The following is a 21,983-nucleotide window of genomic DNA, read 5'->3' as shown; positions in this document are numbered from 1 at the left end:
TTTGATTTTGCGATTTGACTGGGGACTTTCCTTTTTAAATTTTTCTCGGAGTTCATTTTTTTGTGATTTTACTTTTGACCCTGTTATCGTTTTTTATTTCCTAATTCAAGTTAGTTGGCATCTTGCATATAGCTGTACCGTACCATTTGGTATTGTGATTTTGATTCAATAACATACGGTTGACATAGATGAATATGGGGTTAGTGCGCACGTGGAACTTGTTATCACTTTTATTGGCATACAAAGCTATGTAAACTGAACCGGGTATTGTTTGTTGTTGTTTTCCTATATGCCCGCGTCACACTGTCCCGATTTTTACGCCGATGGCAACACGATTATGGAAATTTTCAAAATCGGGACTGATCGTATCCAGATCGGGCTATTCGTAGTGCCATCTTTAACCATCGTAGAACCATCGGCCACTTTTTCTAGCCTTCGGGGACAACTTCGGGAAGGGTTCTAAATTTTTTAACATGTTAAAAAATCCCCGAAGGTGCGTCCGATGTTGAGGGTTCGTAATGAGTTCGTATCACCATTCTCACCATCGTAATGTCACCGGGAATGTATCTTTGAACATCGTATTGCATTCGTGTTTCCGTCGTTTCCATCGGGCAGTTTTGACATTACGATGTATACACGAATGAATCACGAAGCTACCCGAAGGTCTTACGATGGCAACAAGACCTCGTTATCCCGTCGTGTTGCCATCGAATAAAAGTACGAAGGCGACAAGATGGAACTACGACGGCAATAAATCCAGCTAAATGTAAGTAACTTTTCGCGCTAAAATACATTTAAAGTGCCATGCGCGATATGCACTGGTCAGTCTAATACGACAGTTAAGAAAGACGTTCACAAAACATGGAGCTCATATCATATGATTCTATGAGAACAAGAAAGGCGACAGCGTTGTTTCTATTAATTCAAATGGAACAAGAAGAGCAGCTATTACAGGCTCAGGATTTACTTTTACAAGTAAAATATTATTTTTTTTCTTTAAGTTACATAATGAAAATCATAAATGCGCCTTGTACACCAACACTGCAGGTACACGTATATAGGGAAACCAACTTTTTCTTCATTATTCTGTTTTTTATGTATCGTCTGAGTTTTTGTCACACGAATGTTTACTCCATAACCATTTTGTTTTCTATATGTCATATTTTGCCGCATTCGTTGCTTTTCCCACATCCTTCCTTTTGTCTATATTATTATGATATTCTCAAGGAAAGAGCTCTTTTTGAATAAAAGGGATCAACGAACCCATTACCTTAGTTACCTTTAAGATAGATCAGTAAACATGCACATTATTTATGTATGTGCCTGTCCCAAGTCAGGAGCCTGTAATTCAGTGGTTGTCGTTTGTTTATGTGTTACATATTTGTTTTTCGTTCATTTTTTTACTTAAATAAGGCCGTAAGTTTTCTCGTTTGAATTGTTTTACATTGTCTTATGGGGGCCTATTATAGCTGACTATGCGGTATGGGCTTTGCTCATTGTTGAAGGCCGTACGGTGACCTATAGTTGTTAATGTTTGTGTCATTTTGGTCTTTTGTGAATAGTTGTCTCATTAGCAATCATACCACATCTTCTTTTTTATATGGGCATAATCATGGGTGATTATTCAGACTAGTGCACACATTTTACAGTTCAAACAAGGCAATGCCGGGCGTGGCATCTCCTCGTATGTAACATATTGGGGACAAATATGGACACTATATTTGTATATGACACATAAAATGGTAAATTGAATATGCATATTTGATACAGGCATTATATGCAGAGACTCAGAGTCAAGTTTTACCCTTCAAGCCCACGGTCTTCCGTCTTATGATTAATAAAGGCAACAGTAGTATACCGCTGTTCAAAACTCATAAATCCATGGACAAAAAACAAAATCGGGGTAACAAACTAAAACCGAGGGAAACGCATTAAATATAAGAGAACAACGACAAAACACTAAAATGTAACACTCACAGAAACGGACCAAGCATCAGACAAAGTCCCACGAGAATAACAAATATAACATCAAAACCTACACGATGAATCACGAAGGCTACACGATGGATTACGATGATGGCGCGATGGCCATACGATGTCTAAAAGACGTCGTGTAGGCTTGAAGGGTAAAACTTGACTCTGAGTCTCTGCATATAATGCCTGTATCAAATATGCATATTCAATTTACCATTTTATGCATGTGTCATATACAAACCAGAAATTAAATGTACAATATAATATATATTCAATATTGATCAAACAATCTAAAACGCGTGATGCCTTCTGCATATAATTTAAATGCATCGTAAGCTGTACAACGACGTCTTTTAGACATCGTATGGCCATAGCGCCATCATCGTAATCCATCGTGTAGCCTTCGTGATCCATCGTGTAGGCTTCGGCTGAGATATGAAGCTTAAATACCCGTCTTCGGTTAACCTTCGTATGTCCATCTTTTGCTATCGTATATAAGTTCGGCACCATTGTATAGACTTTTTTATTCATCGTACTTGCTTCGGTCACTTTTTGGTATTTTAACGAGATCGGGACCAACTTCGTACGAACTTACAATTTTCGCATTCGGGTGTCCATCGTATATAAAAATCGGGACAGTGTGACGCGGGCAATATAAAAATAATAAGATGTGGTATAATTGAAATTGAGCCAACTCTCCACGATAGTTACATTTCTGTCCTTCTCATTTTAGGAATAAGTTGTTGGTACTTAATGTGTCTGTTGTATTGTCTTTTATGAATGGTAGTTCCAGTTATCCTTTCTTATATAAGAGATTTCAAACGTACGTAACTCAACCTACGAACCTTATTAACACCCATTGAATTTGATTAAATACGTCGCTCTAGGTTGAAGTAAATATTACAAGAATATCAAAATATACATTAGATAAACGCAACAGTAGTATAACCGGGGTTCAAAAATCAAATATCGATTGAGAGAAACCAAACCAAAACCCGGATTATAAACTAAAACCGTTGATAGACATCAACTATAAGAGGAGAACTGTTTATACATTTTACGAAAAACTAAGGATTTTCTTGTCCCAGGCATAGATTACCTTAGCCGTATTTGGCACAACTTTTTAGACTTTTGGATCCTCAATGCTCTTCACTATTCAGACCACTGGGTCGATGCCACTGCTGGTGGACGTTTCGTCCCCGAGGGTATCACCAGCCCAGTAGTTAACATGAATATCAATAATGTGGTCATTTTTATAAATTCCCTGTTTACAAAACTTTGAATTTTACGAAAAACTAAGGATTTTCTTATCCCAGGCATAGATTACCTTACCCGTATTTGGCACAACTTTTTGGACTTTTGGATCCTCAATGTTCTTCAACTTTGTACTTGTTTGGCTTTATAAATATTTTGATATGAGCGTCACAGATGAGTCTTATGTAGACGAAACGCGCGTCGGCGTACTGAATTATAATCCTTGTACCTTTGATAACTATATCAAATAAATGTTTATGTCAAATAATTGTTCATATCAAACACATTTTCCGTGATGATAAATGCAAGAAATCAAGTTAACTCGTGATTATGTAGAATACCGCCTTCATTTTGTCTGATATAAAATCACATATAAGTACTTATCCCTGATTTGAGTTGTCTTTAATTGTTATTTTCCCCTGGTTTTTCACTATACTTTGCAGATGAATGCTAAATTATTCTTCATTTAAAATGCTTCAAATTGTTTTTTTTTTTTTATTATCCAGTGTTTTTCTCATTTCTATAAAAAGTGAATTAACAAAAATACCGAACTCTAAAGAAAATTAAAAACGGAAAGTCCTTTGTCAAATGGGAAAATCAAATGCTAAAACACATCAAACGAATCGAAAACAATTGTCATAATACCGACTTGGTACGGACACTTCCTTATGTATGGTGAATTACACTTGCTTTTATAGCTAGCTAAACTTTCGACTTGTATGACAAAAAAAAAATCCATTATAAGTGTAATACCACCAAATCATGGTACGTCACATCCGGTTGTATACGACAATAGGTCGAAAAAAATATTCTCTTGAATTTGACAGTTGTAGGTTATCAATCCTACATTGTATTACAGTAAAACATTGCTGTGTCATAAACACATGTCTTGGTTATTTCAAAGCACCATTATTTTTTTATTTTAGGTTCTATAGAATATTTTGCAAACTTTAGGTTACATGTTCCAATGCTCTTCAACTTTTGTATTTGTTAGGCTTTAACCGGGGATCTGAGCGTCACTGATGAGTCTTGTGTAGACGAAACGCGCGTCTGGCGTATTAAATTATAATCCTGGTACCTTTGATAACTATTTACACCACTGGGTTGATGTCACTACTGTTGGACGTTTCGTCCCTGAGGGTATCACCAGCCCAGTAGTCAGCACTCAGGTGTTGACATGAATATCAATTATATGATCATTTTTATAAATATCCTGTTTACAAAACTTTGAAATTTTCGATAAACGAAGGATTTTCTCATCCCAGGAATAGATTACCTTAGCCGTATTTGGCACAACTTTTTGGAATTTTGGGTTCCAATGGTTTCCAACTTTTGTATTTGTTTGGCTTTTACTGTTTTGATCTGAGCGTCACTGGTGAGTCTTATGTAGACGAAACGCGCGTCTGGCGTATTAAATTATAATCCTGGTACCTTTGATAACTAATTACTAAAGCTTGTACGCAGTTTAAATAAGGGGGAAAATTTGATTGGTTAACTTAAAGTGATGGTTATTTTCTTACATGCAATGAAATGGTATGTGATTTTTTTTCTATAGTACTGGACAGGATAAAACTTTATTCATGCCAAGTAGCTCTTTATTTGAAACAAAGATACATTCTGTACAGTTTTTGTGCAAATTTAACAAAGACTGATAGGGGAAATGAATGGTGGTATAGAACTTATATTGAATGTGGGAACAAAACAAGCAGACATAATAGGTAAAAATGTAAAACAGTCAACACTGCGTTATTATTTTAATCACTATAAAAGTAAAGATAAATGCCAACAATAAAAAAACAAGACATCTAGACGAAGCGCATATATAACTTGATAGACAAGAATACAAAAATTGACCGTAGCACAATAACACAATAACGGGATACACAATTACTTGGCCACGCCAAAGTGATATTACCAAAAATGAAGTAACAGTAAAATTAATAATATACAAAGTCAAATAGAATATCACTATAACATGTAATTAAGATTATAAATAATTTAAATTCAATACCTTAGTTTGAGACCATCATATGTGTGAGGTTGACTTGTATTTTTAAAAAAGGTCTAGTATTTTCCAATGAACTGTTTTTTTTTGTTGTTTTTTTTTTCAGACAAAAGGCGAAAAATTCCTTGACATACCCCAGGTTCATGAAAACTCTGTTTAAACACTGATGACGTATTATAAAGTCTGAGTAGCAGCTAATGGTCTTAATTATAAATTTACTGTTTACCAAACTTTGAATTTATTTTTGAAATTCTAATCTTTTCTGACTAAGGAATAGATTACTTTAGCTGTATATGGAAAAACTTTTAGGAATCTGTGGTCCTCAATGGCCTTTACCTTCGTACTCTATTTGGCCAGTTTTACCTTTTTTTATTCAAGCGTCACTGACGAGTGTTTTGTAGGTGAAACTCGCATCTGGTGCAAATACAATATAGAATCCTTGAATATATGATGAGTTTATTAAATAGCGAATGGGTTGGGAAATTTATATCCCATACGTGTGAAGTTGGTATATTGCAACTGAGATGGGAAAATAGATAATTTCAAAATCAAAATAATCTCATTTGTAGTACTAGTAGATAGTAGCTACTGTCAAATTCGAGGTATGAGTCTTAAATTGAGGCGGAAGTAGTCGTGTCTGTGACGCAAGAAATTATTAAACATGTTGTTTTCAATATTTTTCACCATTGGGTCGATATCTCTGCTGGTGGACTATCAGTCCCCGAGGGTATCATCAGCTCAGTAATCAGTACTTCGGTACTGACCTGATTTTACAAACTTTACTAAAATTGTCCGTTTATAAATTTTGAAATTATTAAAAAAGAAAACTAAGGTTTCAACTCCCTCAGGCAAAGTTAGCTTTAGGTGAATTTGTCTATTTCTTTTAGGTATTTTTGACATATAGCTCTTCAACGGTTTCGCTACTTATACATCTTCGAATTTCAAATATTTGGCTTTGAACGTTCCAGGTGACGGTAAATCCAGAAAAGCGTTTTTTTCAATATTTTTCACTACTGGGTTGATACCTCTGCTGGTGGACTATCAGTCCCCGATGGTACTTCGGTACTGACATGATTTAACAAACTTTACTAAAATCTATAAATTTATAAATTATTAATAAACTAAGGTTTCAATTCCCTCAGGCTAAGTTGGTTTTAGATGAATTTGGCTATTTATTCTAGGGTTATTTGACATATAGATATTCAACGCTTTCGCTACTTATACATCTTCAGATTTTTGAATGTTTGGCTTTGAGCATTCCTGATGAAGGTAAATCCAGAAAAGCGCTTCGGACGCAAGAAATTATTAAACGAGATGTTTTCAATATTGTTTCTTTAATTTCTTGTTTGGGGTAATATTAATGGAATCCGTTCAGTTCCGTCTGGATTGTTAATGGAAAGAAATTCATCAATTTATCTGACTGTTGAATTAAATGATCTAGCTTTTTTGATGTTCTTATTTTTGGCAATTGTCTGAAGGAACTGTGACTCATGTAACATAGATAAAGGTCGGCGCGGAGAGGCGCACACATCGTTCCCAAAGGAATGACGACAATCTGTTGAAAAAGTTTAACCCCAAACTTAACAAATATCTTGTCAATAAGAAACTCCAACATACTGTTCATTTGTTCCTCTGTGTTTTGTCTTTTTGTTTTTTGCTCACAATTAAATAAATATGCCGTATGATATCAAAAAATAATAAATCCATAGCTTATGCTACCATTTTTTAAATTGAAAGGAGATGGTGGTTATAATAAAAAGAGTTGAACAAAAGTTTCAATAAAACAATTCAAAGAAAGATCGAGGTTTAAAATTGTCCAGAAATTTTTAAAAGTATTGTATTTAGGATTAATACTACTACTGAAGTAAATAGTTTCAAAGTTTTTCTAATGACCCTCCTTCACTCCTGATAGATTTTTTTTGTCAATCTAATGAAATGAACAATTCCTACGTATGGTATTCGTTTGTATGGTATTTTTTTGAAGCTTGGGTATCCATAAAAATAAGGTAAGTCCTCAGATTTTCTGTTCAATGTAATGTTCATTGAAGCCATAAAGGACTTGTGATTAGCCAAAATCTCATCCTTGTCAAATAAAATGTGTTCCATTTGGGATTATCTAAGTGCTCATCTATTCTAAGTTCTTTTACAAGACAGTCGTAATAGTACGATTTCCATAGATAATTTACGCACCATGTACGAATACGGAAAATGTGCTCAGATAGCAAAGAAGATTAGAAACTAGGATATAAACATACTTGGCATAAGTGAAGCAAGATGGAACCAAATTGGAGTTTTGACACTGTTTACGGGGCGCCGAACGGGACTCTTGTGGTTTTGTACTCGAAATTCAATTTTGTACGGACAAAAGTGAGTTCTGTTCAACAAAAATCAGTTCAGTTTAACAAAATTTGTAGTATACTGTATTGATTGTAGTATACTACAAATTTTAATTTTGTCATACAAAATTATCTTTCAGTAGACAAAAGTTACTTTTGTCATGACAAAATTCATTTTTGTATCACAGACTTGACTTTTGTTACCTTATTTCAAAATTGGGCGACGAAAGTCAATTTTGTATGCAAATTAGTTTAGTTTAGTTAACAACGTGTTTTATAGTTCTTTCATTTGTCTTTGTTCTATTATTAATATTATTTTTACTGTTGAATGATTTTATGTGATATCCGTTTGACATGACAAAAATGAATTTTGTTATCACAAAATTGAAGTTCTCATAAAACAAGTCTGCTTCACATAGTTTTGTAAGACAAAAATGATTTTGTTATGACAGAATTGAATTTTGTACAAAACCACAATAGTCCCATTCGGCGCCCTGTACTGTTAACAGGTGATGTGATTCTATACCCGGGAAACCAAAATGAAAATAATTACCACACCAAAGGAGTAGCAATAATTCTTTCAAAGACATCAAGGAAGAGCCTGATGGAGTGGGAACCAGTAAGTGAGAGACTAAGGTGGGTGAGACTAAAAGCTAAGTGCGAAAACAAAACTATCATACAGTGTTATGCACCAACCAATGATACCGAAAGGAATGTAAAAAGAACTACAACATGTTTGGGACAACATCCCCAAAAGAGACATCAAAATAATATGGGTGATATGAATGATAATATTGGAAAAGAGACAGAGAGGAAACATTAGGAAAACATGGTCTAGGAGAAATAAATGAGAATGCAAAAAAGCTAGTTGATTTCTGAGAGATGAACGAGCTTGTGATAGGAGGCAGTTTATTTCCACATAAGAACATACACAAGGAGGGAATCACCTGATGGAAAAACAAAAAATCAGATTGACCACATCATGATAAGTCAGAGATGGAGAAGCTCACTACAAGACGTTAGAGTTATGAGAGGAGCAAATATCAGCTCAGACCACCATCTTATCATAGCCAAAGTAAAAATAAAACTTGTAGTTTGAAACTTGAAAAAACGTATTAAGGATAGTGTGGAGAAGCTCAAAGACCTACATCATAAAAATCAATTCCAAATCGAGCTCAGAAACAGATTTGAAGTACTTTAAGATAGGTCTGACCTGGACGTAAATAACGAATGGGAAGTGGGAAGAGATATCATCAAGGAAGTGTGTAAAGATGTTCATGGAGGAAAACCTAACAAAAAAAGAAAGATTGGATGTCACATGGAACATGGAATAAAGTAGACGAGAGAAGAAATATGAAGGAAAAGGTAAACTATACAAGAACAAGGGTTCAGAAACAAGAAACACAAAACAAACACCAGTTGCTCAACAAATAAGTGAAAAAAAGCTGTAGGAAAGACAAGAGCGAATATGTAAATGACATTGCAACTGAAGCAGAATTTGCTGCATATAAGGGCGACATTAAAACCTTGTACAATATCACAAAACCCCTTAGTAGACGTAAAACAGCTAAGTCTAAACCAGTAAAGGATAAAGATGGAAAAGTTCTAACCAATCTTAATGAACAGATGGAAAGATGTAATGAATACTTAGTCAAAGTCCTCCATAGACCAGAACCAGACCAACCAGTAAGAGTAGAGCCAGCTGGGGTAGATTTGAACATAAAAATAGATAACATCAAGAAATATAGAGTGAAAAAGGCCTTCAAATCACTCAAAAATGGGAAATCTGCAGGCATAGATGAAATACCACCTGAAGTTTTCAAATCTGGAGGCAATGACATAATAGAATACATGTACAAACTCCTGAATAAGATCTGGCAGGACGAAACTATACCAACAGAATGGTTAAAGGGGTTGTTAGTGAAGCTGCGTAAGAAAGGATATATGATGAGAATTGGAGAGGCATAACACTTCTATCAGTAGCTAGTAAAATACTGTGCAAAATTATACTCAGCCGAATTAAAGATGCAATTGATCAGGTACATACATAGATACGAACAAGCAGGTTTCAGATCAAACAGAAGCTGCACTGACCAAATAGCAACACTACGTACCATCATTGAACAATCAGTAGAATGGCAATCATCCCTCTACATTAACTTTGTCGATTTTGAAAGGGCATTCGATAGTGTCAACAGAGAAGGGCTGTGGCAACTGCTAAGGCCTTATGGCATACCAACACAAATTGTGAATATTATCAAGGCGTTGTACGAGGATTTCACAGTACAGGTGATACATGATTCATCATTCAATAATCCTTTCCATGTAAATACTGGTGTGAAACAAGAGTACATGCTCTCCCCTACACTATTCTTGATAGCTATAGACTGGGTAACTAAGAAAGCACTAGACACTACACAAAGAGATATACAGTGGAACTTCGTACAAAGGCTAGAATACCTAGATTTTGCAGATGAGCTGGCTCTGTTATCTCATAACCACCGAACTCCATAAAGCAGGAAAAAACTTCGGGCTACAAATCAACATCAAGAACACAAAGAATTATGAAAGTAAAGACCAGAAAAGGTGGATCAGTGTCAATTGAAGGAGAAAATATTGAAGAAGTCGATCGGTTTACTTATTTAGGAAGCATCACGAATAGAACTGGTGGAACAGATGCAGACACAAGGACAAGAATAAATAAAGCTCGACAAGCTTTTGCTATTCTGAAGCCAGTTTGAAAATCCACAGAATTTACAGAAAACACCAAAATTAGAATTTTCAACACGAATGTAAAATCAGTCTTTTTTGATGGTGCAGAGACTTGGAGACTTACAGCAGGGGTACAACTCAAATCCCGGTTTTTATCAACAAATGCCTGCGCCAAATTTGTCAATTTTGGTGGCCAGAAACCATTAGTAACAAATGCTTATGGGAAAGAACCAATCAGGAACCAGCTACTAAAGAGGAGAACTTGGCATTGAATTGGGCACACTTTGAGGAAACCTGAAGGTACCATCACTAGACAGACATTAGAAGGGAACCCCCAAGGACATCAGAGACCAGGAAGACCATTTCACAGATGGTGAAGAACAAGGCACAAGGAGCTGGAGGAAATTGGATATACCTGTAGCGAAGCAAAACGAATAGTCCAAAATAGAGTAAGGTGGAAAGCAACTGTAGCTGCCATATGTTCCACAAGGAATGAAAAGGATTAAGTCAAAGTAAGCAAGTTCCATAGATAAAATATTATTTGAAGCTTTGTCAACAGGAACAACATCTTATTTATGTTTAAAAAAAACTTATTTATAGTGTAGAGATGATGGACGTTTCCCAGCTTCCTTGTTTCTGAAAACGGACTTTTTTTCGATCATTCACATAGTGTTTTAATTTATAAATTCTACGTTTTATCAGATACCTGATTATGCTAATCCATTCTGGCAAAATGTCATGATCAACTTCTTCTCATTAAGCTCATGTTTTGCATTGCGTAGTCCTCAATGCATTCCACAATTAGTTTGTAGTTATGGTTCCAATTTACATGTTTGCGCTCTCTGCGTTTATTTATTTAAATCGATATTGTAAACGGATGTTTTACTGTAAAGTTCAGAAATCAAAATCAGTGCTTGTCAGAATTTGTGAGAAAATTGAGATAAAAACTATCTCTTTCATTCAATTTTTTAGTCAAAGTTTTTTTTCTATTTATCATAAAGTCTATATATTAAAGGGAAATCAGCTGTCAAATTCATGTTTATCGATTTGACTCAAATTCTCAGATTTGATTTGTAATATACTAAAACGTATATCAAAACTAAAAAGTTCTAAAATAAAACAATTAACAATGCATAGGCTCCATAATACAAATCAGTATTTCGTGTGTATTTTAGTATAAACGTCATCTAATTAACTATATGTGTGACCTCCGAAGACTGCCAACGGTCATATAGCCCGATATGATATGAATAGATGGGAACTCGTGCAATTGGACTTTCCAATGTCTGTTTGATTTCATATGATAGGTTAAACAAATTTGATATAACTTACTTTAATTATCATTTTTACATGCATAATAAAGTGTTTTAGAATCGAATCAGTCGACCAAATGGTTTACCCTTGTTTCATTTCCAATGCTGACATTATTTTCCTTTAAATAACGGAACACGCCTAATTCATGCGTAACCAGTCTCTAGCAAGGGGTTTAAATTGAAGGTCACATAAATACGGATTCAATGAGGTCAAATTATTCAATTGCAAGTGAATAATAAATAAGTGATGTCTCTTAGCTTATTTTGACAAAATTGAAACAAACTGGCAACTAAAAGCGAATTATTATTTCATTTCTGATTGAAAGAAAAAAAATCATATTATAATTTCTTTATTTCTCGTAGCGCTTACGCTCCTTCTGAACAATTTTCTATATAAGTTGTATTTTAGCAGATGTACTCGATTAAAAATCTGTCTGTGCTGTCTTGTTAAACGGAAATGGCAGTGAAAAGAGCAAAATAACAAAAACACCGAAGTCCAAGTACAACAACTTTTTTTGCGCAAATTATCTAATATCAATTGAAACAATTGAAACTGGATTTTGATTTTAGTACTAAATAAATATCGCTGCATTTGAATACCGTTAACGGAATTACTTCTTCCCTTAAAAGGTCCATAAAATCATCCAGAATGTAATAACAAATTATGTAAAGATTTAAAATAGCAGATTGGGTTATTTTTTTATACCATATATTTAGGCAAACAAAATATATGTATACAATGAGCAAATATCTTGCGACCATGCAATAGGCTGAGATAAATTCAGATAGGTTGGTTATGTCGAATAATAAAGTTTTGATGAGTCGTGCAATATTACATTTGACCCTGACGCCTTTCTCAAATATAGTCTTGAGATCCTGGTGGACTAAGAAATTTCGGTCTATTGAAAACTCTCAGTAATATTGTTTTGATTTATATCCCAGTCTTGTACTTTAGACTTCTGTGAGTTAATTACAATGTGCACATATATAACCAATAAAGTGCAAATTGCTTACATCATAGTATATGTTGTAAATTGTCAATACTTATAACGACAACTTTATTTGTCAAAATATACATGATATATATAGTTGAATGCTTCCTTCTCTTGACATTAATACCTCGTTGATAAAAAGGTGTTCAAGGGTTCTTGCATTCAAATTGAGTTATAGAATTTATATTTCTTAAATGACAAATTGTATGTTCTGCTGGTCATGTTTTATCAAACTTTGAGAAGTGTATTTTATTATGAAAATTTAATCTAAAATTATAATAAATCTATAGTAACATAACACATTGTTACCGTAGACACGAATATCAATATTATTGTTGCATTCATCAGTTCCTTATCCAACCTTGCACTCCAATGTAACAATAACTTTTTTTGTATTATTGTTACATTTCAATGAAAGTAAACCGTAGCCAGAGCCTTTTTTAATTACATGAAAAGAAATAGGAGAAACATATTAAGGCATAGGTACACGTGTTAATCTAGCCTTAAGGTAAATCAATGTATTGGAAAGAGAATGACATACATGTTTATTTTAATACCAGTAATAGACTAGTTGGTAAATGAATCTAAGTTGAATTATTGTATACATGATATATGTGACAGAGCTATATATTTTTAGGACTATCTAAATAATTATAAAAACGTATAACATTCCACAGTATATATTTTGTATTACACTGTTATATATCTTAAAATATTGAAAACAGGTCAAAATGATTTACTTGCAAAGATTTCAAGATTTCAGATTTACTTGTGATGCACCATTTTTATCATCCAGTGATAACCAGCTGTGTCCGACACGGATATGCACATTTATCGCTATTTTGTGCATTTTTCCTTTGATCTTTTTTGTGATAATTTTCATATCATTCTACTCGCCTGAGATGGAAAATTATCGCTAGAAACTAAGGAGGCACGTGGTGTTGCTAAGGAAATTGACATGAAATTGACATCGTGGCCATAGGTAAAATAGCGATAAACAGATTATCATTGGTCATCTCAACTCGATTGCATTTCTCGCTTTCGCCGTCCCGGCTCAAGCGAGAAAACCAATCTCGTTGAGATGATCAACGATAATCTATAATTATCCTGCAATTGGGTGCTCTACTATACAGATAAAGCCCTACAGATATCGCTATGCTGTATCTGTATACTACAGATATCGCTATGCTGTATCTGTATACTACAGATATCGCTATGCTGTATCTGTATACTACAGATATCGCTTTGAAGCCCCGCCCACTGCCGGACTGAGTATTGTATGAACCTGCGTCACCTCAGAATGTGTATTGCAACTCGCATTCCAATGACGTATTAATTGCGAATTAACGATTACTTTTATATGTTTTATACGTTCTATTTGTTTGAAACATTTCTTAAGAGCAATAATAATCACACCAATTTTCTGATAACATACAAACATGAACAGCAGCCTTTTCTACGATGACAACTACCGATTTCAAAACTTGAATGTGCATGATTGTGTAACAAAAACAACAATGTCAATTTCAGCATGCATGTTTAGAGAATGTCGAGTCTGAAGCGTAGGACAACTCGTACACTCCTGTTTCAAATTGGACAATGTTTTGTTATTTGTTTTTACTGTTGAAATTAGTTGTTATGTTAAAACAGATAATTATTCACCTTGAGCGATGTATTAAAATTTTGTTGACAATTCGAGATTCTTTTTTTGCGAACCCGTCTTCAGCTGAATGTGTCATTACTGTACCGTATTACTACACGGGCCTCAAGGGATTTCAAATAGAAAATAAATGCAAAACATGCTTTTTTTGTGTCTTTCAAAACACAAATAATTTACAGAATTAATTGCAGGATAAAGACAATAACTGTTTAGTGTTTAAATATCAGCTGTATTTGTACTCGGCTCGAAACAGGTGTAATAGCTCGCTAAAAGCTCGTATACACCTTGTTTCCTAGCCTCGTACAAATAGAGCTGATATTTAAAGACACTAAACAGTTATTGTCTATTTATACTATTAAAACTGATCAATTGTCCGTTGCGGACCATTAATGTTATAGTTCGTAATTGGTACATTGCTATATCTAGAAACGGCGGGAATGAAAATGAAAGTAAATATGATTTCTTTTTGCCAAACACCAGAAACGAACCGACCCACTAGCTGACTAGGTAGACTGACAATAGTTAAATTAATTATAATTATATAAGAGTGACAGTGGTATTCACAGCGAAGAAAAAAAAAGAGACTATACATATCTACAGTTAACACATTATTAATGTTCATGAACATTTTTAAAAAAAGGCACTGGCTACGGTTACATGGAAATGTAACAATAATAAAAATATTATTGTTACATTGGAGACTAATTGCTGGAATGCAAAGTTGGGTAAGGAACTGATTAATTACGAATGTAACAATAATTATTGAGGCTACGGTTACATTGCGTTATTGTTACATGAAAAACAGCAATGTACGCTAGATTTATTAAACTTTAATCTTCTATATAGTTTTGTTGCTTAATTCATTCATGTCTACTAAATAATACTTGTTATAATAATAAACAATAAATATTATTATTCAACAAATGGTGTTTAAATAGTTTCAGGTATTAATGGATTTGATGTTCTTAAGATACTACTTCAAATTAGTAGTGCCAAAGGCGAAAAATATAGTTCAATGGTTTGTTGTTGAAAACTCGGGCTGAGAAAACTGTTCACTTTTAAGTATTTAACTGCACACCTACTCGTATTACTGTCATTATACTTTGAACAAAAGATGAAGAGGTTCCTTTTACCAATTTTGTTTGGGTGAGAAATTTAAAACTTGCATGGGATGCATTTGAAATGAAACTGAAACAATATCAAGACACAAATTTCATACAGCTATGCAAACGCACTTACCAAAAATTGATACATCAAAAGCAAAGTTTGCTAACTGTGAACTAACACTGTGAACTTCTGTATACATGTATAAAATTGAGAATGGAAATGGGGAATGTGTCAAAGCGACAACAACCCGAACATAGAGCAGACAACAGCGGAAGGTCACCAATGGGTCTTCAATGTAGCGAGAAACTCCCGCACCCGTATGAGGCGTCCTTCAGCTGGCCCCTAAACAAATATGTATACTAGTTCAGTGATAATGGACGGCATACTAAACTCTGAATTGTACACAAGAAACTAACATTAAAAAATCATACAAGACTAACAAAGCCGGGCCATGCAAAGGCTCCTGACTTGAGAAAGGCGCAAAATTGCGGCGGGGTTAAACATGTTTATGAGATCTCAACCCTCCCCTTTACCTCTAGCCAATGTAGAAAAAACAAACGCACAACACTACACATAGTAAAACTCAGTTTAAGAGATGTCCGAGTCCGATTTCAGAATCCATGGAGGACGTACTATAAAAACATCTAAAAATTGTATGTTACACTTGTATGTATTGTAAATATAAGATAATGTCTTCAACTTTTATTATTTAGTACATATTACTAGTCCCATCGAACGTTGCTGTTTTTCATGTAAAAATAACGCAATGTAACCGTAGCCTCAATAATTATTGTTACATTCGTAATTAATCGGTTCCTTATCCAACCATGCATTCCGGCATTTAGTCCCCAATGTAACAATAATATTTTTATTATTGTTACATTTCCATGTAACCGTAGCCAGTGCCTAAAAAAAACAACACAAACAGAAATTAGGTTGCATATAATTAAAAGAAATACAAGTTATGCAGATGTTCTCACTAAAAAACAATCATTAATATACTTTATAATGACTGGTAGACTGCTATTTAAAAGTGCATTCAAATGTTTTTAAATGAGATTATTTGGCCCTGCCCCCTCAGTGATGGTCAATTGACTTCGAAAACTTTTTCTTATTAAACATGTATTAGTTTGTGATTAGGTCAGTTTATGAGGAACCACAAGTGGTAGGTCAATGATATTTGGTATGCAGTTGTATAAGTATTGGCATATATCTCATTTCCATGGAGATAATTTGGCCTCGCCCCTCAGTCACAGTCTAATGACTTTGAAACTTATCTTAGTTTACATGTATTAGTAGTTTAAGATGAACTTCTAATGGTAAGTCAATGATATTTGGTATACAAATTTATTTGCATTATCCTTTCCATGGAGATTGTATAGCCCCCCCCCCCCCCCCCCCTCTTCATGGTTCATTGACTTTGAAACTTTTACATAGTTTACAAGTTAATGTTTGTATTTAGGTTTGGGAACAACTTATAATAATTAGTCGATGATATTCAGTATGCAGTTGAGATTGAGATTGTTTAGCCATGTAACTCAGTCATGGTTCATTGACTTTGAATATTTGCATAACTTGTGTAAGATGTTAAAGTATTGCTATTTTGATTTCAACATTTGCATAATCAAAATTACAAAAAGGTGAGACATATCTCTGTGATAACGTTTATCTTAATAAGGTCTAGTTAGATCTTATATATTAGTTCATCTGACCTTGACTTTATTTTCATGCACCTCAATAATGTAATCAAAATTTTTCGGCAAAATTAGTAAATTTGTTTTCTAGTTTGGCTTGTTTCTCATTTTTGTCGAGCCTGCGACTTTAGTTGCAGAAAGCTCGACATAGGGATAGTGATCCGGCGGCGGCGGCAGCTACTGCGGCGGCGTTGTTAGCTAACTTCTTAAAAGCTTTATATTTTAGAAAGTAGAAGACCTGGATGCTTCATACTTTGTATATGGAGGCCTCATGATCAAAGTTTCCGTCAGTCACATGTCCAAAGTCCTTGACCTCATTTTCATGGTTCAGTGACTACTTGAAAAAAAAGTTAAAATTTTTTGTAATGTTAAGTTCTCTTTTATTATAAGAAGTAGGATAACTATATTTGGTATGTGCATACCTTGCAAGGTCCTCGTGCCCGTCAGACAGTTTTCACTTGACCTCGACCTCATTTCATGGATCAGTGAACAAGGTTAAGTTTTGGTGGTCAAGTCCATATCTCAGATACTATAAGCAATAGGTCTAGTATATTCAGTGTATGGAAGGACTGTAAGGTGTACATGTCCAACTGGCAGGTGTCATCTGACCTTGACCTCATTTTCATGGTTCAGTGGTTATAGTTAAGTTTTTGTGTTTTGGTCTGTTTTGCTTATACTGTATGCAATTGGTCTACTATATTTGGTGTATGGAATGATTGTAAGGTGTACATGTCTAGCTGGTAGGTGTCATCTGACCTTGACCTCATTTTCATGGTTCAGTGTTCAAAGTTAAGTTTTTCAGTTTTGGTCTATTTTTCTAATACAATAAGCAATAGACCAACTATGTTTGGTGAATGTAAATATTTTATGATCAAATGTCAGTCGTGCAGATTTTATTTGACCTTGACCTCATTCTCACAGTTCATTGCTCAGTGTTAAGTTTTTGTGTTTTGGTCTGTTTTTTCTTAAACTATAAGCTATAGGTCAACTATATTTGTTGTATGGAAGAATTGTTAGCTGTACATGTCTGCCTGGCATGGTTCATCATGTTTATCTGACCTTGACATCATTTTCATGGTTCATTGATCAATGTTTGGTTTTTTCTTGGTTAATGTTAAGTTTATGTGACAGTTGTAATAAAGCTTTTCATTTAGGACTATCAACATAAAATCAATGATAAGTAAAAATGGCGAGATATTCAGGGTGTGCACTCTTGTGTTGTATACTGTCTGGCCTTTTATAGCTGACTGTACTGTATTGGTTTTACTCACTGTTAAAGGGTGTATGGTGACCTAAAGTGCAGCCTACATTCATATCATATTGAGTGACTGATGGATATAAACATAGTTGTCTCACTTGCAATATCCTACCACATCTGCTTTGTTTTTCATAAATTCAAATACACCGCAGTATTATTGTATTAAAAAAAAATCCTTGTAATAGTATTGACCAAAAACCAAGTTCTGTTAGTTATCAGACCCTGTCACATGGCATTTTAAGACATACCAAAAGTATTGCATATATATGGTTACCACATACCTTTGTTAGCTTCAGACAGATATTTTGACTTCATTTGTAAAAAATCAGAATATATTGATCTTGGGCTGTTGTCTGCTCTTAGTTCAGGTTGTTTTCTCTTTGGTACATTTCACATTGCCATTCTTAATTCTATGTATATATATATATATATGTTGTCCAGGAGAACATTAATTATCTCATTACATCAGATCCATTTAGTATATATCTAGCATAATTGTCTATCATTTCAGATAATACATTGATTAAACAGCAAAACATTTTGCATTTAGATTTTCATATCACCTTTTTAGCTCACCTGTCCCGAAGGGACAAGTGAGCTTATGCCATCACTTGGCGTCCTTCGTCGTCTGTCGTAAACTATTTCAAGAATCTTCTCCTCTGAAACTACTGGGCCAAATACTTTCAAACTTTAACTGAATGTTCCTTAGGGTATCTAATTTATAAATTGTATCCGAAGTTTTGATCTATCAACAAACATGGTCGCCATTGCTAAAAATAGAACATAGGGGTCAAATGCAGTTTTTGGCCTATAACTCAAAAACCAAAGCATTTAGAGCAAATCTGACATGGGGTAATATTGTTTATCAGGTCAAGATCTATCTGCCCTGAAATTTTCAGATGAATCAGACAACCCGTTGTTGGGTTGCTGCCCCTGAATTGGTAATTTTAAGGAAATTTTGCTGTTTTTGGTTATTATCTTGAATATTATTATAGATAGAGATAAACTGTAAACAGGAATAATGTTCAGCAAAGTAAGATTTACAAATAAGTCAACATGACGGAAATGGTCAGTTGACCCCTTTAGGAGTTATTGCCCTTTATAGTCAATTTTTAACCATTTTTCGTAAATCTTAGTAATCTTTTACAAAAATCTTCTCCTCTGAAACTACTGGGCCAAATACTTCCAAACTTTAATTGAATGTTCCTTAGGGTATATAGTTTGTAAATTGTATCCGAAGTTATGATCTATCAACAAATATGGTCGCCATTGCTAAAAATAGAACATCATAGGGGTCAAATGCAGTTTTTGGCTTATAACTCAAAAACCAAAGCATTTAGAGCAAATCTGACAGGGGTAATATTGTTTATCAGGTCAAGATCTATCTGCCATGAAATTTTCAGATGAATCAGACAACCTGTTGTTGGGTTGCTGCCCCTGAATTGGTAATTTTAAGGAAAGGAGTAGGTCCAGTAAGACCCCATTTTGGCCCCAAAATATATCAGCTTTACAAAATTGTTAAAATGTAAACTTTTAGTCATTTATTGGATAGTAGAAAGGTTCTGCTACATAAATATGGGCTCTTTTTGACAATACAATGCACATGTATTGAGAAATAGCACCCTTAATTCATGCTAAATTACTGAAATCTTCACAATTTCAGCATTTTAGTTAAATTTAGACAGTTTCCGTGTAAAACGAAAGTGGCCGCATTCGTGTTCATCCAAACTATTGAAATTGAAGTTGTATTTGATGATAATACATAACATATATAAAGATTGAGGATGAACACGGATGCGGCCACTTTCGTTTTTGACAAAAACCATCTGAAAAGTGACATTTTTTCGCATATTTGGTAGATTTCTCATATTTGAGCCTGAATCAGATCGTTTTTAATGACTAAATAAGTTTAAATCTTTCGCATAAATTAATTGCATCATATGAAATAGACACTTAAGTGTTTAAAAAGTGGTCAAAATCTTTCGTCAGATGAAACTGAAATTTGAGGCCAAAATCGGTCCTTACCGGACCTACTCCTTTTGTTGTTTTTGGTTATTATCTTGAATATTATTATAGATAGAGATAAACTGTAAACAGGAATAATGTTCAGCAAAGTAAGATTTACAAATAAGTCAACATGACGGAAATGGTCAGTTGACCCCTTTAGGAGTTATTGCCCTTTATAGTCAATTTTTAACCATTTTTCGTAAATCTTAGTAATCTTTTACAAAAATCTTCTCCTCTGAAACTACTGGGCCAAATACTTCCAAACTTTAACTGAATGTTCCTTAGGGTATCTTATTTATAAATTGTATCCGAAGTTGTGATCTATCAACAAACATGGTTGCCATGGCTAAAAATAGAACATAGGGGTCAAATGCAGTTTTTGGCTTATAACTCAAAACCAAAGCATTTAGAGCAAATCTGACAGGGATTATATTGTTTATCAGGTCAAGATCTATCTCCCCTGAAATTTTCAGATGAATCAGACAACCTGTTGTTGGGTTACTGCCCCTGAATTGGTAATTTTAAAGAAATTTTGCTGTTTTTGGTTATTATCTTGAATATTATTATAGATAGAGATAAACTGTAAATAGCAATAATGTTCAGCAAAGTAAGATTTACAAATAAGTCAACATGACGGAAATGGTCAGTTGACCCCTTTAGGAGTTTAATATTGCCCTTTATAGTCAATTTTTAACCATTTTTCGTAAATCTTAGTAATCTTTTACAAAAATCTTCTCCTCTGAAACTACTGGGCCAAATACTTTCAAACTTTAACTGAATGTTCCTTAGGGTATCTAGTTTGTAAATTGTATCCGAAGTTATGATCTATCAACAAACATGGTCGCCATTGCTAAAAATAGAACATAGGGGTCAAATGCAGTTTTTGGCTTATAACTCAAAAACCAAAGCATTTAGAGCAAATCTGACGTGGGTAATATTGTTTATCAGGTCAAGATCTATCTGCCCTGAAATTTTCAGATGAATCAGACAACCTGTTGTTGGGTTGCTGCCCCTGAATTGATAATTTTAAGGAAATTTTGCTGTTTTTGTTTATTATCTTGAATATAATTATAGATAGAAATAAACTGTAAACAGCAATAATGTTCAGCAAAGTAAGATCTTCAATTAAGTCAAATTGACCAAAATTGTCAATTGACCACTTAAGGAGTTATTGCCCTTTAAAGACTTTTTTCACAATTTGTTCATCATGTTGACTTACTTTAAAAAAATCTTCTCCTTTGAAACTGCTGTATCAATTTCAGCCAAACTTAGGCTAAATGAGTTTCAGAGTATCTAGTATAAATTTTATATTTTATTCCTTGTATGTCAAGAAACATAGCTCCTATGGCTAAAATAGAATATAGGAGAAAATGATTATTTTTTTTGGCTTTTGAAGAAAATAGGACGATCCAAAAAACATTTAAATAAATGGAAAAGCCAAAATAATCATTGATGAGAGATTTAACCAAAAGAATTAAGGTGAGCGATTCAGGCTCTTGAGAGCCTCTTGTTAAGAAATAAGAAGACTTGGTTAAGATTGTGTGGAAGTGTAGGGCCTAAAATAAAATATGTTTGTTTTCCCAATCCCGACCGACCCTGCAAAAACGATCCGACTCATAAAATTTGATTGTCAAAACTAAGTCAAATATTATTAGCTCACCTGGCCCGAAG

At 34.1% G+C, this 21,983-nt stretch overlaps 3 protein-coding genes across 3 annotated transcripts in view; all 3 read left to right on the top strand.

The window, feature by feature from the left end:
• The first annotated feature begins 8,173 nt into the window (after positions 1 to 8,173).
• On the top strand, positions 8,174 to 9,537 carry LOC139483012 (uncharacterized). Its single transcript, XM_071267041.1, has 2 exons — positions 8,174 to 8,205; positions 9,021 to 9,537. Exons 1-2 carry the CDS (start codon positions 8,174 to 8,176, stop codon positions 9,535 to 9,537), a joined length of 549 nt encoding a protein of 182 aa, XP_071123142.1.
• A 57-nt stretch (positions 9,538 to 9,594) lies between these two features.
• Positions 9,595 to 10,083, top strand: LOC139483011 (uncharacterized). The gene has a single exon (XM_071267040.1). The coding sequence runs from the start codon at positions 9,595 to 9,597 to the stop codon at positions 10,081 to 10,083; it is 489 nt and encodes a 162-aa protein (XP_071123141.1).
• Positions 10,084 to 14,675: 4,592 nt separating this feature from the next.
• Positions 14,676 to 21,983, top strand: part of LOC139481001 (EF-hand calcium-binding domain-containing protein 4B-like) — a 44,935-nt gene continuing 37,627 nt past the window's right edge. Inside the window, exon 1 of the mRNA XM_071264007.1 lies at positions 14,676 to 14,695. The gene's annotated coding sequence lies outside the window, so the exon portion shown is untranslated. The remainder of the gene's footprint in view (positions 14,696 to 21,983) is intronic.

The sequence above is a fragment of the Mytilus edulis genome, chromosome 7, assembly GCF_963676685.1.
Source record: "Mytilus edulis chromosome 7, xbMytEdul2.2, whole genome shotgun sequence".
Taxonomy (NCBI): domain Eukaryota; kingdom Metazoa; phylum Mollusca; class Bivalvia; order Mytilida; family Mytilidae; genus Mytilus; species Mytilus edulis.
This window is presented reverse-complemented; position numbering and strand designations above follow the sequence as displayed.

Excerpts from the sequence above, each read along its gene's own strand:
- LOC139483011 (XM_071267040.1), top strand. The coding sequence starts at position 9,595 with ATGCAATTGATCAGGTACATACATAGATACGAACAAGCAGGTTTCAGA.
- LOC139483012 (XM_071267041.1), top strand. The coding sequence starts at position 8,174 with ATGGAGTGGGAACCAGTAAGTGAGAGACTAAG. Across the intron at positions 8,206-9,020 it reads CCAGTAAGTGAGAGACTAAG|GAAAGACAAGAGCGAATATG; the intron begins GTGGGTGAGACT and ends AAAAAGCTGTAG.